At 44.6% G+C, this 19,000-nt stretch overlaps 1 protein-coding gene across 4 annotated transcripts in view; it reads right to left on the minus strand.

Moving 5' to 3' along the window:
• The window catches only part of NOSTRIN (nitric oxide synthase trafficking), a 42,860-nt gene extending 26,011 nt beyond the window's left edge, over positions 1 to 16,849 (minus strand). For 2 of the 4 annotated variants that reach the window (XM_077319805.1, XM_077319803.1), the window contains exons 1-3: positions 16,393 to 16,844; positions 12,476 to 12,561; positions 1,849 to 1,932 (exon numbers count right to left, since the gene is read on the minus strand). In XM_077319805.1, the coding sequence (XP_077175920.1) occupies positions 1,849 to 1,932; positions 12,476 to 12,561; positions 16,393 to 16,419 (197 nt within the window). In that variant the 5' untranslated portion in view covers positions 16,420 to 16,844. Of the gene's footprint in view, positions 1 to 1,848; positions 1,933 to 4,865; positions 4,989 to 12,475; positions 12,562 to 16,392 lie in introns of those variants that run through there. The other 2 variants (XM_077319802.1, XM_077319806.1) reach the window with 2 other exon arrangements.
• Positions 16,850 to 19,000: the final 2,151 nt, after the last annotated feature.

Consider the following 19,000-nt stretch of genomic DNA (forward strand, 5'->3'; position numbering starts at 1 on the left):
TTTCCCACCCTATTCTTCTCTGTATGACTGCTTGTTAGTGTGTTAGATATATTTATGCTTTTATTATTTTCTTTCTAATGAAGACTATTCTTATTATTGTTACAATTTACCAACGCTGCCTGCCTTGATTTCCTAGCGGTTGAATTACCTCGTAAACACAGGCATTTTGGTCCTTTAACGCTAAGTTCCCCGTTCGCTGCTCAGCTGATTCCCCCAAAGGCCTATTATGCACGGCCGCTGAAACAGCGGAATGGAGAACGTGGAGGAGGAAGAAGCGAAGCAAACTGCTTACGCACGGGACGGAACGCAACGACAGCGAAACCCAGAGTATCTGATTATGCACGCGGCTACTCTGGACCTTCTTCTGGTTGCGCCCTGGTCCCGGGACGCTCCACTTTTTTCCGCATCTCACTAACGCGGCTTTTTTGGCGGCATACGTTGCCTCTGCGCCCGGTTGCCACCTGCAGAGTGCATAATTGGTGATTTTAGCCACCGCCATACCACCCCGAACGCGGACCTTCCACTCGGTGCATAATGGGCCAAAGGCTTAATATATGTGTCACAGGACACCTGTAAGCGCAATTCGGGTAACAAGCTGTAACTGGCTGCATGTGGGTCAGAGTGGGGAATCAAACCCGGTTCTCCAGAGTAGAGGCAGCCACTCTTAACCGTTACACCAAGCTGGCTCCCATTCCATATAGTTTAACATTCCCTCAAACAGTGCTTTGACCTTGATCAAACCCGTCTAAATGCCAGAGTCAGGGATGTTGGCCTTGGTTGTTGCTATGGTAAATTGATTACACAGCCTTACACAATCACTGGCCACAGTTTTCATTTAGTTCTCAGAGTACACTGTAGCTCTTAGGGCTGCATCTCCAGTCGGGATATTCCTGGAGATTTGGAGGGTCAAGTCTAGGGAATGGAGTTTAGGGAGGGGATGAACTTCAGCAAGTTACGGTGACATAAAATCTGCCCTCCAAAGAATCATAGAGTTGGACGGGACCTCCTGGGTCATCTAGTCCAACCCCCTGCACTATGCAGGACACTCACAACCCTATTGCTCATGCACTGTAACCTGCCACCCCCTTCAGCCTTCACAGAATCAGCCTCTCCGTCAGATGGCTATCTAGCCTCTGTTTAAAAATCTCCCAAGATGGAGAACCCACCACCTCCCCATGAAGCCTTTTCCACTGAGAAACCGCTCTCAAAGCCGTCATTCTCTCCATAGAAATTGACCTCTGTAGTCTGGGGATGAATAATTCTGGAAATCCCCCAGCCCCACTCAGAGATCGGCAACCCTAGGGGAGAATGGGCTAGGCACAATATACACAAGCACGATTTTCTCTAAAAGGGGGCTATGTACATATTTTCAGCTTTGGGTATGCGCATAACAAAACTGGAAATCTGAAACTGGAGTATATGCAGAGGAAAACCCAGTGTGTGCCCCCCCCCCCCAAGAAAAAGAAGAAATTTCAGGAAGTTGGATTTTTAATTCTGTAGCTTCATTTTCATGTATGTGTGTTGGGGAAATGCTACCTGCCTTTTTTTCTGTGGACATGACAGCCTTTCACAATGTTATAGAACAGGGCCCTCCAGTGTACTGTTTGTGGGCACCATGGCACCTGCTAACACTTCTTCTGGTGCCTGCCAAGACTTTGCAGAAAGGTAAACGGTCTGTTTAAAGTCCAGGTGGGGCCCTTTGCCGAATATGCTGTGACAGAAATCCAGAGGTGCCTGCTGGCTGAAAAGGACTGGGGGGACCCCTGCTATAGAACGTTATCCGACGAGAGAAACGTAGAGAAGCCATTTTGAAGAAGTTTTCAGGACACAGACTTGCTCATCACTTACTTGACCGTCATTTTGTCCAGCAGTTTGGTGAGCTTCTTGGCTAGCTTCCCCAGTCCGTCAGCATAAGTAATTTCCAAATTAGCTCTGTCAACAAAGTCACAAGAAATCATTAAGCATTTGCGTACCTCTCTGAGATGTATTGGGTAGCTCTGTTTAGAATTGAATTGTCAGTGACCAATCATTCTAGTGCAGACCAGCTAGATGACCTCCGAAAGCCTACACTGGCCAAACCTTCCCCAGGTTGTCATCCCCTCCCCTCCCCCCGGCACACTGTCATTCATTCATTCATTCATTCATTCATTCATTCATTCATTCATTCATTCATTCATTCATTCATTCGTGTGTGTGTTTGTTTTTGTTTATTTATATACCGCCCTCCTTTGAGGCTCAAGGTTACTGCCTCTGAATGTGGAAGTTCCATTTAGTATTATAGCTAATAAATCCATGAATTTGTCTAACAGTCATTTTAAAAAATCTATACTTGTGGCCATCACTACATCCAGTGGTTGTGAATTACACAAGGTAAACACTGTTTGAGTGAGGAGGTATTTCCGTTTTTTGCCCATCATTCTATTGCCCATCAATTTCTCTGGATGCCTATCGTGGACATTGAGACGATATTATAATTCTCCACTGTTTCCATCCTATTCTTAAAGTTCTAACGCCAGGGGTAGTCAAACTGCGGCCCTCCAGATGTCCATGGACTACAATTCCCAGGAGCCCCCTGCCAGCAAATGCTGGCAGGGGGCTCCTGGGAATTGTAGTCCATGGACATCTGGAGGGCCGCAGTTTGACTACCCCACTCGTCATATTCTCTCTTCGTCTTCTTTCCCCTACACTAGAAAGCTCCAGATTGCAGCCCCTTGATTATCTTGGACGTCCCTTCTGTACTTCTTCTACTATTACAGGAACCTTTTTAAAGATAAGACAACCAGAATAGTTTACAGTCTTCCGTATGCAACTGCTCCATTACAACGCACACCCTGTTCTAAATAACTTGTTATAAATTAAGCAAACAAAGAAATGTTTGCAATTGTCACAAACAGAGGTGACAGTTTCACCAAGCCGTCCATCACAATGGCAAATAGAGCCCTGATATTACTGAAGAAGAAGAGTTGGTTCTTATATGCTGCTTTTCTGTACCTGAAGTGGTCTCAGAGTGGCTTACAGTCGCCTTCCCTTTCCTCTCCCCACAAATATGGCTTCATAGCCTGCTTGTTCACCTGCAACTCCACATCATATACAAATATCACTGGTCCAAATGCTGAACCCTGTAAGAACCGGACTTCTCACTTCCCAGCATTGCAAGAATTATCTGTTTATTTCTACTGTCTGCCTGGTAGGTTTTATTCAGTTTCTAGGTCAGGTGTGGACTGGTTCTCGTACCCCATCAGTGTCCTTATTATGTTTATTCAGGAGACTTTAGTGAGGGACTTGGTCCAAAATTCTTTGGAAGTACAAGTATATAATCCCTACGGGGTGTTGCCCATGGAAGCTACAAAGAACTCCAAAAGGTTAGAGAGACCGGCCTTCCTTTAAAGAAGCCATGCCCATTCTTCCTCAAACTTGATAATGATAATGATAACTTTATTGGCATAAAACAAGGGACAAATACAATCAGAGTGAATAATTAAAAAAATGATTTACAATATCTTGGATCTAGCATGATATACAGCCATTAAAAATCCAGCCACACACAGTGTGGTCTCTGAAGAATGATCATTCTTCAAGACTTGTTTCTCTGTGTCCATACACCAGCCTTTATCAACTTTTTTACTGTTGAGAAATTCCTGAAACATTCTTCAGACTTTGAGAACCCCCAGAAGTGGTGCCATAGTGCAGAATACGGTTGGGAAACACAGCTGTGTACATGCCCACCTAGGGCCTCTCCCCTTCTCACTCTCTCCAGGTCCACCTTTGGCCAATTTGGGATGGTCATATCACCTGATAAATGTTTAACAAATTAAATATCTCTATCTCTATCTCTATCTCTATCTCTATAGATAGATATAGATATAGATATAGATATAGATATAGATATAGATATAGATATAGATATAGATATAGATATAGATATAGATATATAGATATAGATATATTACAGATTAATTGACTACCACTGATTCAGGAAACCCTTCCAGGGCCATGAAACCGCAAGTTTTATGAAACCCTGGCTTAAACCAATGTATCTTTAATATCGTTTTCCACTGTTGCACCCCAAATAGATGTTTACTTGTCTGTAATTTCCTTGTTGCACTCTGAAAGCTCTTTTGAAAACGGGTATTGCATTTGACATTTCCAAAGGAAAGGAGACTGAATCTATACTTAGAAAAATTAATATAAAATATTTGTAGAAAGGAGATAATCTCAGACAGCTAAAAAGATGAAGATTTTTAACCAACATATAACAAAATAACCCCAAACCCTACAGATTTATGTCTTTGTGTTTTGTTTGTTAAATTACCTCATGGATTTCTTTGCTTCTGGAGGGCTCTTGTCGGATTTCACACTTTCTGTTGCAAAGTCTGGCCCTGTGGTTGCTTCTTGCATTTCTCTACAAAGGAAAGTAGGTCTTAAGGACCTACTTCAGTTTTCTTCCATTTTCAGAAACTTCGCCTGACGCTCCTGTCACCAGGCGGCAACCTATCCCTTGACAGCAATTATTTGTCATAGCCCTCCCCCCAACCTGGCAGTCCATAATTCATGTCACTCAGCAGTGCAAGACTGAGACAGACATCACCCCTCCTCAGCTTTCGGCTAATGCACCATCATGAATCAGTTATGCCCAGTTTGTCCTTGGTGTTCCCGTAATTTACATGAGAAAATTGGTTTGTCTATCTCAGCCACTCCCTCTGGCTTTTTACTAGAATGCGATTCCCCAGTCCCTGGAGCAGAAGCGCATGCTTTTGGAATGAAGGGTGGGGCAGGCTACAGATACAAGAGCGCAGGCAGCTAGGCCTTGGTTCTGCACCTGCAAGTGCGTGAATATGTGTCTTAAAGGGATTTGGGTGGATTACCCTTTCTTGTTGCAAGCCCTACTGAAGTTGTACTGATGTAGTCTCTTTGAAGGGAAGTCTTGTCTCCTGGACCTTTTAGTGTTCTTTGAAAAGATCAGCTAACATATTGTTGGGATTTTTTGAGGACTTGGCTTGGTCCTCAATCCCTCCAGAGAAACAGAGCTGTAGAGTAACTGAAAAATTTGAAAGTATGCAATTAGTTACCTTTGTGGATGAGACACAGATCCAGACTCTCAGCACTTTGAGGTTTAGAAGAGAGAATCTTTACGGGGAAAGAGTATTTATAAATATATATTATATTAATTTGCTTCAGTCTCCTTACCGAAGCAGAGTACAAAAGCTCAAATAGTAGTTACAAAAGCAGCACATTGCAGGCCTCTATGGCTAGGCTGCAAGCAGACTACATGCCTACACATCAACAGATGCAGAGAGTCTAACGGTGTCTGCTGTTGCTCCTTGCTAGCAGAGTAAACTCAGGAATGGGAAACCACCAAGGTAGTCCAGAGTAGCTAGTACCCAGAGGCAGGCAATGGCAAGCCATCACGGAATGTCTCTCACTAGGACAATGGTTCTCAACCTTAGTTTCATAGAATCATAAAATAATATAATTGGAAGGGATTTCATGGGTCATCTAGTCCAACCCCCTGCACTATGCAGGACACTCACATCCCATTGGTTCTGGTCTGTCCCTTTGGGGCAAGAGAGAACAATTTTGCTCCATCCTCCATATAGGGGCGTATTGCCCAATTTGGGAAGACCTAGTCTCAATAAAATGAAGACAACAGATAGTTTGTGTGGCTGTGTTATCTTTGTTTCACTGTAAAGGTGGTGAGATGTTTCATCTCATTTCTCAAAGCACTAGTTTCAAAAACATCTTTCATATAAAGGAAGTCTCATGATTTAGAATGCAACTCCAATCTTCTCAGAAAGGCAATTTCTCTTCAGAATGCATATACAGCTAATAAAATACTTGCTGTTGACTCAAAGTCTCTGACAGTATAATGAATTCGTTTTTTTCCGGATGAAATAACAAGTCACTACTAAAAGCTTTTTTTTCTTCCATAAAATGTCTCTCAGTAAATTTACTGGAACTCTTTTTTTTAAAAAAAAAAACTTTATAACAGGGGTTTCAGCAAAATGGAAGATGATCCAATGGAAGAGAAGCTTACCCAGAGCGGTCTCATCTAGTTCAGGGGTAGTCAACCTGTGGTCCTCCAGATGTGCATGGACTACAATTCCCATGAGCCCCTGCCATCAAACACTGGCAGGGGCTCATGGGAATTGTAGTCCATGAACATCTGGAGGACCACAGGTTGACTACCCTTGATCTAGTTGGCAAACATCCGATCCCACAATTAAGGCCAGTCCCAATCCTAGTCATATCTTGAATTTCACAGTGGCATGCTGTGAAATTGCCATGTGCAGTCCTTACTAGGAAAACGAGGAGGTGGTAAAGAGGGTCAGTTTGATCCCACCAGGCTCTCCTTCAAATGTAGGAGGTCTCCACGGTGAGTCCAAAACACTTTCCAATAAGTTATTTCGTTTCAAAAGATCTTGTTCTAAGGAACCATTAGGTCCCATCGAACCCACGTTTTACAGGTTGCTGTAACTTCAGAGAAATTCATCTGGCTGAATATTGGAGATATTAGAATATTATTCATGTTATATATATTTAATTTCCAATTCCATAAATACAGGGGGCAATCTGCTTCCACTCTCCATTGCTCAGAAAATTTTCATTTTATTTATTTATTTATAATCAGTTTTATATACCGCCACTCCCAACATAGCTGGCTCGTGACAGTTCACACATGGGTGTGATTCCGGCAGACTGGAGGTGGGGGGCGGGAAGAATATTTTCCCTCCCCGATCAGCATGAAAGCAAAAGAAAAGACTTCTTTCTTCTAGATCCAACCCACAAAGTACTTGAAAAGCAGATGGCTCCATAGTTCTCCTTGAGACAGGAAATTTTACAGTGATTAACAGTGCCCATGATGAATAATTTTTAAAAAGACAAAGACTTGTAAGAATTCCTACTGTACCCTAATCCAGACTATCTCAACTAAGGTTTAGTGAAATCCTGGAGTTTCTTGATGACCCTGGAAGGGTTTCCTGAATGGGTGAGAATAATTTTTCTTAATTTGTTAAAAATTTATTGGATATGACTATAGTCATGTTGATTCCCCCCTCCCAAAATAGCCAATGATAAGCCTGGAGGAGATGGGAGGAGGAGGGGCTTGGATAAACATCTCAGGTAAAAGAAGAAACACTGAAAAAACAGTAAATCCCAAAGCACCCCCAAAACCCAACTCCACCCACAGAAACCAAAATAATAGTTTGGAATAAGTGATTACGAAAAGAAGGGGGGGATATCAGAATCTCTCAGCCAAACTACTGATGTCCTACAAGCTGCCAGAGTAAGCTTTGAAGATATTTGCAGAAGGTAATGGTTAGCTGGGACCAATTAGCTCACTTGCAAAGAGCTTATTTTTTAAGATCTTTGCAGAAGGAAAGGTTAACTGGAGGCCACTAGCTCACTTGCAAAGAGCTTAGTTTTTAAGATCTTTGCCAAAGGCAAAGGTTAACTGGCGGTCAGTAGTTTAAGGCAAAGGTTAACTGGAGGCCACTAGCTCACTTGAAAGAGCTCAGGTAGCAGATGCAATGCTGCGATTGGCTGGCTGGGGGCAGGCTGTTAATCAATTACCCGCGGAGGTCATTTAGGTGCTAAAACTGTGCTGGAAAACCTGGCTTATTTGCAAGTATATACGGCACATGGAAAATTAAGTTGCAGCTTTGATTTGTTGTAAACTATAGCTAGCTTGCATAGTTACATGCATGCACATGCACACAATTGAGGGGTCATTGAGGGACTCACAGGACAGGGGAAGTCCTGTTTCCCTCCCCCTGCCCCTTTGCCACATTTCCCTCTCAACATGACACTGTTACTGATTCCTCCCTACTTATCCAGCACCAGCTACTTTCTCCTCTTCCACCCCAGCAATGTTCCACCACACCAAAGCAGCAGACAAAATCCCAAGATCTCTTTTTTCCCCCTTTTAAATTATGATGTCCTTGAAAGTGCAGACATCATACTTAGGATTTTTTTTTTTAATTCTGATTTGTTTTTCACTTTTCAGAATTTTTCTGAAAATGCAAGACTTCCCCAGTCTTGTAGAGAAAAAAGTCCTATCTAGATTATTATATAAGTATTACTATCAATAGAAATAATTTAAAAGATATGAAAAGCCTTTGCAATGGTTGGTCCTTAAAAGGTCTCTGGCAAGCATTCTGCTCCTGCTGTTTTATACAACAGAAGTGTTGAGCTTCTCTCAAATGGAGCGCTCCACTGAATGATTTGGGATCATTTCTTTGAAAGCCATGGCGCTTCACAGAGGTGGGACTAGACTGCACATTACTTTTTCACAGATGAGAAAGTTGAGTCTTCGATAGATGCAATTATCCACAAGTAATTTATATACTGCATCTACTTTTTGGGAAAACCGAAGGAGGACTATTGGCTCAGGAGCAGAAACAGCTTTTAATGCTTTGAGAAGCTAGATCAAGAAGACTGTATCTACAATTTGGGGCTAGTTAAAGCTACTTGTTACAGCCTCAAGAGACCGCCATATGTCTACTCTTTGCTTGCATCTGCAAGTACCTGGATAGGCTTCGTTAGAACTTTGAATCAAGCCATCATTACATTAAGGCTGTTGTACAAAACCTAACCAGAGACACACCATTTTGGACCATTCTGGACCATCAGCTTCAATGTAAATGTCTCAGGTTTGGCAGCCAAGGGCAGACTGAGGAGGGTGGGAATCATCTGAAAGGTGGCATGTACACAATTGGTATTCATAGATGCTGCAATGTCAATTCTGGCTGTGTAAGTGAAAGTAATATTAGTACATCAATAGACACTCTAGGATTTATTTGGAATTCTATGGTAAAAAGCATAGAGTTTTGCTAGAATCCTAGAACATCCCCACAACACACTGACATCACATAGTTACACAGTTGGAAGTGACTTCATACATTGAGGGATGCCATTTTTCTCCTGCTTGGTCTTAGCATTGAACTGATATTGTGAAAAGTTGGAGCTGTTTCTACATAATATTTTAAATATTTTTAAATGAGCATGTGAACATGGAAACATTACATGTATACATCACCTAGAAACACCATCTGCAAGATCTGAGATTTCTGTCTGATCTTATTTATTGCTTAATGTAAACAATTTATATTTCGCTTCTCCATTTTAAAAGACTTCAAGGTGGACATACAAAATAAAGTAAACTATTTTAAAAAAACTAAACAAGGAGCATGGAACAAGTAGCCATCAAAATATAAAAGAGAACAAAAAAGCCAACCTACTAAGTAAAATAAGGTAAAATGCATGTTTATATCTCTCTGGAAGACATTCCCCAACCAGGGCACCATTACAGAAAAGGCCCTGCCCCTGTTTGCCTCATGCCTCAGTTTAAAAAGTGGCATAAATAATCTTGAAGTGTAGGCAGATGCATATACAGGTCAAACAATCATAGAATCATAGAGTTGGAAGGGGCCATACAGGCCATCTAGTCCAACCCCCTGCTCAACGTAGGATCAGCCCAGAGCATCCTAAAGCATCCAAGAAAAGTGTGCATCCAACCTTTGCTTGAAGACTGCCAGTGAGGGGGAGCTCACCACCTCCTTAGGCAGCCTATTCTCTGTGAAATGTTTTTTCCTGATATCTAGCCTATATCGTTGTACTTGAAGTTTAAACCCATTACTGCAGTCAACAGAAACAGCATCCTGCCCTCCTCCAAGTGACAACCTTTCAAATACTTAAAGATACCCTCATCCCAAAACATTTAGGACTTGATATTCAAGATCATTGAGCACACACCAGTACAGCTCATGTTTTGTTCACTATTGTCGCAAGAAGGGAACATATCTTTTGTCAGACAATTCAGCAGTTAGAATCTCAAGTCTGTGCCTTATATTTAAACAGGCCAAGACAATCAGCTGTTTCCCATAAGAACATTATTGGTACAACCCAAGGGGAGTCATGATCTCCCACCCAGACCTTTTCTTCTTGTGCAAAGCTGCTATAGAGGGAACAAACCAGGTAGAGTCAATTAGTCAGTGATTTGTAAATGAGCACCCAAAAAGTCTTGCCTTGTGGTGTTCATCTAAGTTAGGGGTGGCCAAACTGTGACTTTCCAGATGTCCATGGACTACAGTGACCATGAGCCCTTGGCAGCAAGTAGCCCATGGACATCTGGAGAGCTACAGTTTGGCCACCCCTGATCTAAGTCCTTGTTTTCAACATGAATGGGTACTAATTCATTCATACTTTAATTTTTAGACCACCCCTCCCGCAAGCAGGCTCGGGGCAGTTCACAATATACGATTCAGATCAAGACCATTTTAAAACGTCATGAAACAATTTAAAAAAATTTAACATTTTTAGGGGGGGAAAAAAACGCTTTGATAACCTGTAGACTTGAAGATTAAAGACCGTAGATTTCTAAGTATGTATATTATAATTAAAAGGGTCTAATGATTGGAGAGTTGATGAGATTTAAACGGTTAGAGGTGAAGTAAAATAATAATGTAACGATATTCTGAGTAATGTAATCGTAAATTAAAAGATAGATGATGACTGTTCTTTGCTCTTTTCCTATCTATTGTACCTTATAATTAATTTTTAAAAATTAACACTTTGTTCGAAAGCCAGTAAAGGTGACATAACTGGAACTAACATTTTGCCATTTGTGTTTCTCCTATTTTCACATATTCAGTCTTACATCATGGTATAGTACTCTCCGTAGATGTGTGGGGAAATCCAGGCGGAGAGATGGGCGTGGAGAAGGGAGACAGAGGGAGGCCCGTAAGTGTTCCGCAGTTGCCTTGGCCTCAACCATAGATTGTAGAGTGCTGTTTTCCAGGCCCTGCAGAACTTGGTTAGTCTACTGGCAGTACATTCCACCTGGCTAGAGCCAGGGCTGAGAAGGCTCTGGCTCTGGTTGAGGCCAGACGGATTTTTCTGTTTGGATTGGCAGCGTTTCACACGTGCACAAGGAGGGGCCAACTGAGTGATCTGAGATCTTCAACAACCTGACCCAACAGTGACTTTTTTGGGGGGGGGCAGAGATTGATGTCCCCTAGTCAACCTGTGGTCCTCCAGATGTCCATGGACTACAATTCCCATGAGCGCCTGCCAGCAAATGCTGGCAGGGACTCATGGGAATTGTAGTCCATGGACATCTGGAGGACCACAGTTTGACTACCCCTGCCCTAATGCACAGGGGACAAAGAAGACACAGATGAATAAAGAAACGGAGTGACTGCAATGGCAAAGCTATAAAAGATTTTTGCTATCTAAACAAGTCCACCCATGAGGTCCGCAGGCAGGATCAAAGACATCCCCTCCAAGTTAAGAGGAAAACATGCCTGTGGTTGGGATCCTGTTGGCACTACCACAACCTACATTAGATGAAGAGAGGGTCTCCCTGTTGTGTCCGTAGACTGCTGTGGACCGAGCTGGAGGTCCAAGGCAGGATTCGAACTCTGCATTTGTATCAGCCAGTTCACGGCTAGATCCTGACCACAGGACTCAGTCAGTTTAAACCAAAACTGACCCATAGCATGCACTGGCAGGAAAATCCCTTTGTCTGTGCATGTATTTAAATTGGGGGTTTTGGTGGGGTTCTTCAGTTTTTGTCTCTTCGTATCATCATGCTGGGGTCACAATAAAGAGCTGAAATGAACTCCCAATGTTCTCGTCTCTAAACCCACAAATAATACCCCCTCCCTTCTCCCTCTGCCCCCCTCCCCCCAAATTGTATCTCTCAGGGTCAAAACAGACAAAAATCACCTTGACCCTCTTCTGTGAGCAGAAAATAAGAATATGATGCAGATCAATGTGACCTTTACAACAATGTGCTTGCTGTAATGGTTAGGAGCCAGCTGGATTTGATTGCCTGCTTCTCCTCCACATGCAGCCAGCTGGGTGACCTTGGGCTCCTCACAGCACTGATAAAGCTGTTCTGACCAAGCAGTAATATCAGGGCTCTCAGCCTCACCCACCCCACAGGGTGTCTGTGGTGGGGAAAGGGAAGGGAAGGTGACTATAAGTCGCTTTGAGACTTCTTCAGGGAGAGAGACCGGCATATAAGAACCAACTCTTTCTTCAGTAATCTCAGGGCTCTCTCAGCCTCACCTCCCTCACAGGGTGTCTGTTGTGGGGAGAGGAAAGGGAAGGCGATTGTAAGCTGCTTTGAGACTCCTTTGGGTAGAGAAAAGCGGCATATAAGCACCAACTCTTCTTCTTCTTCTGCATTCTGACATGTGACTTAGCGATAGTAAGAAAATCCATTTTGATAACATCTTATTGAAACTGCTCCACGAATCAGGCCTTTTACCCATTCGCCTATTATCTTTGTTTCAGAAGCCTCCCTACTAATTACCAGGTGAGCAAACAGCAGGAGACCAAACCATTAACCAGCAACTCAGGGGGGGGTGCAGTATAAACTAATTTAGTTTCAAAGCTGCCCCTCTTCATTCAGAGAAAATAGTTGAGCCTTGGAGCCTGCAGCTGAACGGTTGCATTAGGAAGGCTCACGTACCGCTGTTGAAGGACAGACAGGAGTTGCTTGCAGAAGTTATCTCCATGTTTGGAAAACCCTTTCAGATCTTGGTACGTTCTGTCATACTGAAACACAAGGAACAGATTGAGACACGTTTGCAGGGATCAAGCCTGACAATATATCAACCTGTCAGCTTCCGCCCGGGTTGCAGGGTCAGGTAAAGCACCTGGAACAGCCATCTGCGGGAGAAGCCATTCTGCAGAGTGGGGGTCTCAAATTTTGGCATGCAGGGCTACCATGAGTAACTGGGGCGTGCGAATCAGCGGTACACTTTTTAGCAGGTCAACTTATCGGGGCAAGGAAATGTGCCAGAAACCTGGCAGATACCTACAGTTTCATTCCAGGTGGGCGGATTGTACGTGCCCTTTGGAATGTGGCCACGGCACTCACCCAATCAAAATTGCGGATGCTCGCAGGGATGAGACGTGTATAAAATGAATGCACCTTCTCTAAGCACCCACACAGATGCATACACACCCTTTCGGGTTTAGGAGATCTCACCGAGTTCTTTTTCTCCCCCCACTCTAGGTTCCACCATGAAACTCTTAGGTAAGATCATGCGTCAAACCCATCTGAAAGTATTTCCATAAACATCCAGAGAAGTCTCACAGGGAAACCATGGCGCTTATGTCTGGCCCTTCCTGTTCAGATGTGGGGCTCTTCCCCTAGCCCATGGGTCCATAAGGCTTGCTTGCAGGAAGGGGATGAAGAAAAATATCAGATAAATCATAACTGCCTGCTGAGCATAATATGCCAAGGGAGATTTCTTACACGTAGCATCCATGCAAGCCATCATGGAACACTGGTTACAGCAGCCTTTTTGAGCCTTTTGACTGTGGAGGTACTGCTGAAATATTTTTCAGGCTTTGAGGTAAGGGGAAGTGATGTCAGCTGGTCACACCTCCCTGCCACGCCCCCTGGAAGTGAGGGCCAGTAAAGGTTTCAATGGCTGGGGCCCCTCCCATTCCCACTCCTCCAGGACCATCATTGGCCGCTTTGGGAGGAGGTAGGTCAGCCTGCCCAAATAAGGGTAGAATTTTTTTTTAATCCATGCATTTTTTTCCTGTTTCGCTTGGAGCCCGAAGCAGCAGACACTGGGTGGGAGCCCAGCCACCATTTTGACAACATCCACACTGTAGTACCATTGAGGGGCCTTCATGGGACAGTTGGGGAAGCCTGGCTTAGAGTGTCATGTAGGATTTAGGAGACCCAGTTCAGAATTCCCACTCTGCCTTGAACATTCATTGGGTGATCTTGGGTTGGACAGTCTTGTCACCACGTAAGCTGCCTCACAAGATTGTTGTTGCGAAGATAAAATAGATAAACTATATAAAATTACACTTTTGCAGATACTTAAAAAAACACATGCCAATATGTAATGACATACACTTTGTTACAGAAACTTGTTCTGCCCGGTTCCCAGTTCTTGTATGGCGTTGTAGTGGCTTGAGATGCAACGTGCTTGGAAAATCAAGAGCTATAGGAATATTTTAGAAGAAGGAGAAGAAGACTTGGCTCTTATATGCCGCTTTTCTCAACCCAAAGGAGTCTCAAAGCGGCTTAGTCACCTTCCCTTTCCTCTCCCCAGAACAGACACCCTGTGAGGTGGGTGAGGCTGAGAGAGCTCTAATATCACTGCTCAGTCAGAACAGTTTTAGCAGTGCTGTGGGGAGCCCAAGGTCACCCAGCTGGCTGCATGTGGGGGAGTGGGAAATCAAACCCGGCTCACCAGCTTAGAAGTCAGCACTCCTAACCACTACACCAAGCTGGCTTAGCTGATGTTAAACAATCGTGTTTATGGAACCCACAACAGCACTGGAAATGATTTGTGCACACAACAGATTCCTGAACAGCGCGGGGAGGGGAATCAAGTGGCTTTGCCTTGCCCCAAGGTAACAGAGCCACAACATGAATGTCTTGCATGGCATTTTCTCCAGGGCAATTGGAAATAGAGCGACACTGTTCTGAGTCCATTAATGCTGTTTACAATTGCACCAGCTATTGCTGTTTACTCAACATGGTCACAGGAACCTGTAATCTGAACTGAAGTATGTGCCAGTGTGTACCCCATTTCCCCCCCCCATATCGATTTTCTCACCAGCTTTGTGTAGTGGGTAGGAGTGCAAACTTCTAATCTGGCAAGCCAGGTTTGATTCTGCACTCCCCCACACGCAGCCAGCTGGGTGACCTTGGGCTCCCCACAGCATTGATCAAGCTGTTCTGACCGAGCAGTGATATCAGGGTTCTCTCAGCCTCACCCACCTCACAGGGCGTCTGTTGTGGGGAGAGGAAAGGGAAGGTGATTGTAAGCCACTTTGAGACTCCTTTGGGTAGAGAAAAGTGGCATCTAAGAACCTACTCTTCTTCTCTTTCAGTAATATCAGGGCTCTCTCAGCCCCACCTACATTACAGGGTGTCTGTTGTGGGGAGAGGAAAGGGAAGGCGACTCTAATCCGCTTTGAGACTCCTTCAGGGAGAGAAAAGCGGCATATAAGAACCAACTCTTCTTCACATTAAAATTGCCCCTTCCCAGCAGCGTTTTTACTTTTCCATTTGTGTGTGTGGGGAGGTGGGGAAGTGGCAGTGGGAGACAAGATGCAGACGTCTGATGTTTTTAGCTTGGGGGTGGCAATTTTGAGAAGAGGAGAACCACCCACCCCCCCAATCTGAGTGAATTTATGATTGAGACACAGGCAGCTTTCTATAGATGATTCAGACCAAACAAAGTCTATAGGGAAGAAGAGCTATAGACCAAAGTCTATAGGGAAGAAAGACTAAAGTCTATAGGGAAGAAGAGCTGTGATTTTTTTTTTTTGCACTCTGCTTTTTACTACTGGAAGAAGACTCAGCAGACTCAACAGACACCCAGTGAGGTAGGTGGGGCTGAGAGAGCTCTGACAGAACTGTGACTGGCCCAAGGTCACCCAGGTGGCTGCATATGGAAGAGCGGGGAATCAAAACCGGCTCTCCAGATTAGAAGCTGCCGCGCTTTAGCCGCTACTTTATGCTGGCTCCCAGTCACATGACTGAGTATCACATGTACAGTTTGACCTTCAAGTAGGAGGCTCAGAACTGACAAAAGGAGAGGTACAGCAACCAGTCTCACTGGGAAATTGCCTTGAAGAGGAAGGCACAAACATCCTCCAGCTCTTCTTTAGAGTAGACACTAGTTGCTGACCAAGTTAACAGAATACATTTGGGGGGGGGGAGTCACTCTTAATTTATGCTCCTTTGGCATCTTCTGCAGTTTTGGAGGCATTTGTTCTCCAGAGGAGTGAGTGGAGCATCTACAGTGCTGGGCTGAGAAGCCCCACGGAAGCAACCGGGGTGTACACCAGCACAGTAGTCCAGAGGAGCAGTGCCTCAGAGCAGGGGTAGTCAACCTGTGGTCCTCCAGATGTCCATGGACTACAATTCCCACGAGCCCCTGCCAGCAAACGCTGGCAGGGGCTCCTGGGAATTGTAGTCCATGGACATCTGGAGGACCACAGGTCGACTACCCCTGCCTCAGAGTACAAGCAACCGTCAGCATGCAGCACGGTGCTGCCACACACAAGTGGGTTTTAAAATAATAACCTACTGAGCTCCAGAGAAAAGAGAGTCCAAAGGAATTTCTCTCTACCGGCAGAAGCAAGAGAAACTCTGCCTGAAAGATCCTACAGAATCCCCCAAAGCGTGCCTGGTTAACAAAGGGCTGTGAAGATTCAAAGGAACAGACAGCTATGCCTCCTCAACCTGCCCTTCTGGTTTCCCCCAGTCGCTACGATTGCCTCACACAACTTCCCTTGTGCAAACATAGCCTGAGATACCCTTTGGTTGCTGCTCTGTCTTCCTTTAGGCTAAACCGGCAAGGGGGAAGCGGCAAAGCGGTGCCTCCACGGCTTAGAGTTACTTACCGTGCAACCTGCCAGCGGGTTCTTCATTCTGAAGTGCTCATGGATGCTGGAGAATTTCCACCTCTGGTTTAGACCTGCCCCCTGGGAAGTTCCGTCAGGTTCAGCATTTCACGGCAGTTAATTAGGTAGCATCAACAAGGCATACGAGAACGATGATTCAGGGACTAATTTTGCAACCGACTTTGATCCAGTTTGTTTCCTGGTATGCAAACAAGATCCCCAGGATTGGGACAGCAAGGAGCATGCCAAGCAAGGCTGTGCAAACTTCATTATAGAGCTGGATATGTGTTTTCAAGACTCAAGACATATTGGCATAGCAACTGGATACGTGTACCATATCCCCAGTTATATTAACTAGAGTTGCCAGGTTTTGGTTGGGGAAATGCCTGGAGACTTTGGGGATCAACTCAGGAGTTGGCAGGATTTGGGGCAGTGGGGAGACCTCAGTCGAGCGTAATACTAAGGCATTCACCCTTCAAAGCATCCATTTTCCTCCAGGGGAATGGATTTGTGTACACAGTTGCCAGCTTTGCGTTGGGAAATACCTGGAGACTTCTGGGGTTGGAGTGGAGTGGGTGGGAGTTGTGGTGGCATGGGACTTCCATAGAGTATAATGCCATAGAGTCCACCCTCCAAAGCATCCATTTTCTCCAGGGGAATTGATCTCTGTCACCTGGAGATGATCTAGAACTCAAGAGGATCCCCAGGTCTTACTTGGGGACTAGCTTCCCTAAATTAAGTGGAACATCATTGTGGTGTCCTTCTCTGCTTTCCCCTGCCTTCTGATTACTAGACCAAAGCCTATTCTTGGACTCCATAGCTTCTTGTTTCATTAAACAATAAATATTCATTCAATCACTTAGAATGTCTGTGAAACAGGTAGAAGAACAGAAGCCTCTAGTCCTGACAGGAACTTCTGCACCAATCCCTGCTGTCATGACCCTGGGATGCACAGGAGTCCAAAAGTAGCTTGATTGGGATTCTAGAGGAGGAACATTACTGAAGACGCCTCATAGAGTATTCCAGACACAGATATACCCTCAGCGTACAGCCCTCCTTCCATGGCATTTGCGTGCTAAAAGGCATTCCCATGGAAAGGCAGTTATATCTAAACTACAAAGTGAAACCATTCTTCAAATGTCTTAGCATCCAGCTGTAGAGAGCCAGGCAAAGTAATTTACATTCCTTACAATACTAAACAGTGCCAACCATAAAAGTTAACAGGAGCAATTTCAGAGGGCAGAAGGAAGAAGGGAATGGGGAAGGGAGGCTGGGAGAGCCCCACCCCCTGGGAAAAGCAGGCCCAGTCTCAAGCCCCCTTGGCTGCAGTACATGACACCTGCTCACAGAACAGAAGTGTTTCTTACCAGACGTCATCCAGACAAGATGGATCTAGGGCTCTGGATTCCACATTGGTTTGGAGAGACATGTTGTTAATATGAAGTCATGTTCCATGTCAAACTCCGGGGTTGTCTTTCCCAGGCTGGAGTTGGGTTCCTTCATTCTACTCCTCCCTTCCAGGCTTTTTCCTGTTTATGCCTGGCCTTACCCGGTCAGCCTGTGAAATGCAACTGTAATCTCTCTGTGCCTCTTTGAAATGTTAAATATTCTGTGTAGCGGCTAGAAGAGGAGGAGCCATCTGGCCTGATTGCCCTGCCATGTAGGCACCAGTATCCACACCTCTGAGATCGAAACACTTTCCTGGGAGCATTGCTGTGGGTGGGTTTGAGTCTATATCTGCCCGAGTTGCCCTTTGTCTGATGTCTTCATCATTTCCTCATTATGTGATCGACTCCCACTGATACTTTCCTCTGTATGTGCCTTCTAATAAAATCACTTTGTTAAGTACCTGGTGCCTGGGACATTGTTGGTGCAGAAGGTGAACTTCTGGGAGTGCACTCCATGGGTCGTGACGCTCTGGTCTTAAGCCGATGGCAGCTGATGAGATGCCTGCTGCCAGCTCTGTTCATTTCTTTCTTAAATGCTATCCCTATCTGGCCCTCCATCATATTGCCTCAGGAGAACCACAGGTCTTCTCTGGCATAACTTCAGAAATTCATGTTGTCTGAGAACATGTAACCACCCAGCTTTGCTTCTTTCCAAATTTGCTGAGACATTCCTGCAGCAAGTCTTGAGAGCCAGCTTGGTGGAGTGGTTAAGAGCAATGGCCTCTAATCTGGAGAACTGGGTTTGATTCCCCCATTCCTCCACAAGCAGCCAGCTGGGTGACCTTGGGCCACTCAGAGTTCTCACCTACCTCATAGAGTTCCTGTTGTGGGCAGAGGAAGGATAGGCACTTTGAGACTTCTTTTGATAATACAAAGTGAGGAACAAAAAGGCAGCTTTTGCCCAGCTACAGCCCAGGAATTAAAATCACACGATGAGGCCCTCCATACTGTTTCATCTATCAAAGAAGCTCTTTAGGTGGATATACGAAAGAGTGGCTTTTCTGTGGCATCCCCATGTTTATGGAGCTACTTCCCCAGGGAGGTGAACCTGGCCCCCTGACTGTCAAACTTTGGGGGGATGCAGAAGACAGTTTTATTCAGGACTGTTTTTTTATTACTAGCATCCCTCAAAGGTGTTTTTAAAATTTGGGTTTTATTTA

This window comes from Paroedura picta, chromosome 2 (genome assembly GCF_049243985.1).
Source record: "Paroedura picta isolate Pp20150507F chromosome 2, Ppicta_v3.0, whole genome shotgun sequence".
Taxonomy (NCBI): Eukaryota; Metazoa; Chordata; class Lepidosauria; order Squamata; family Gekkonidae; genus Paroedura; species Paroedura picta.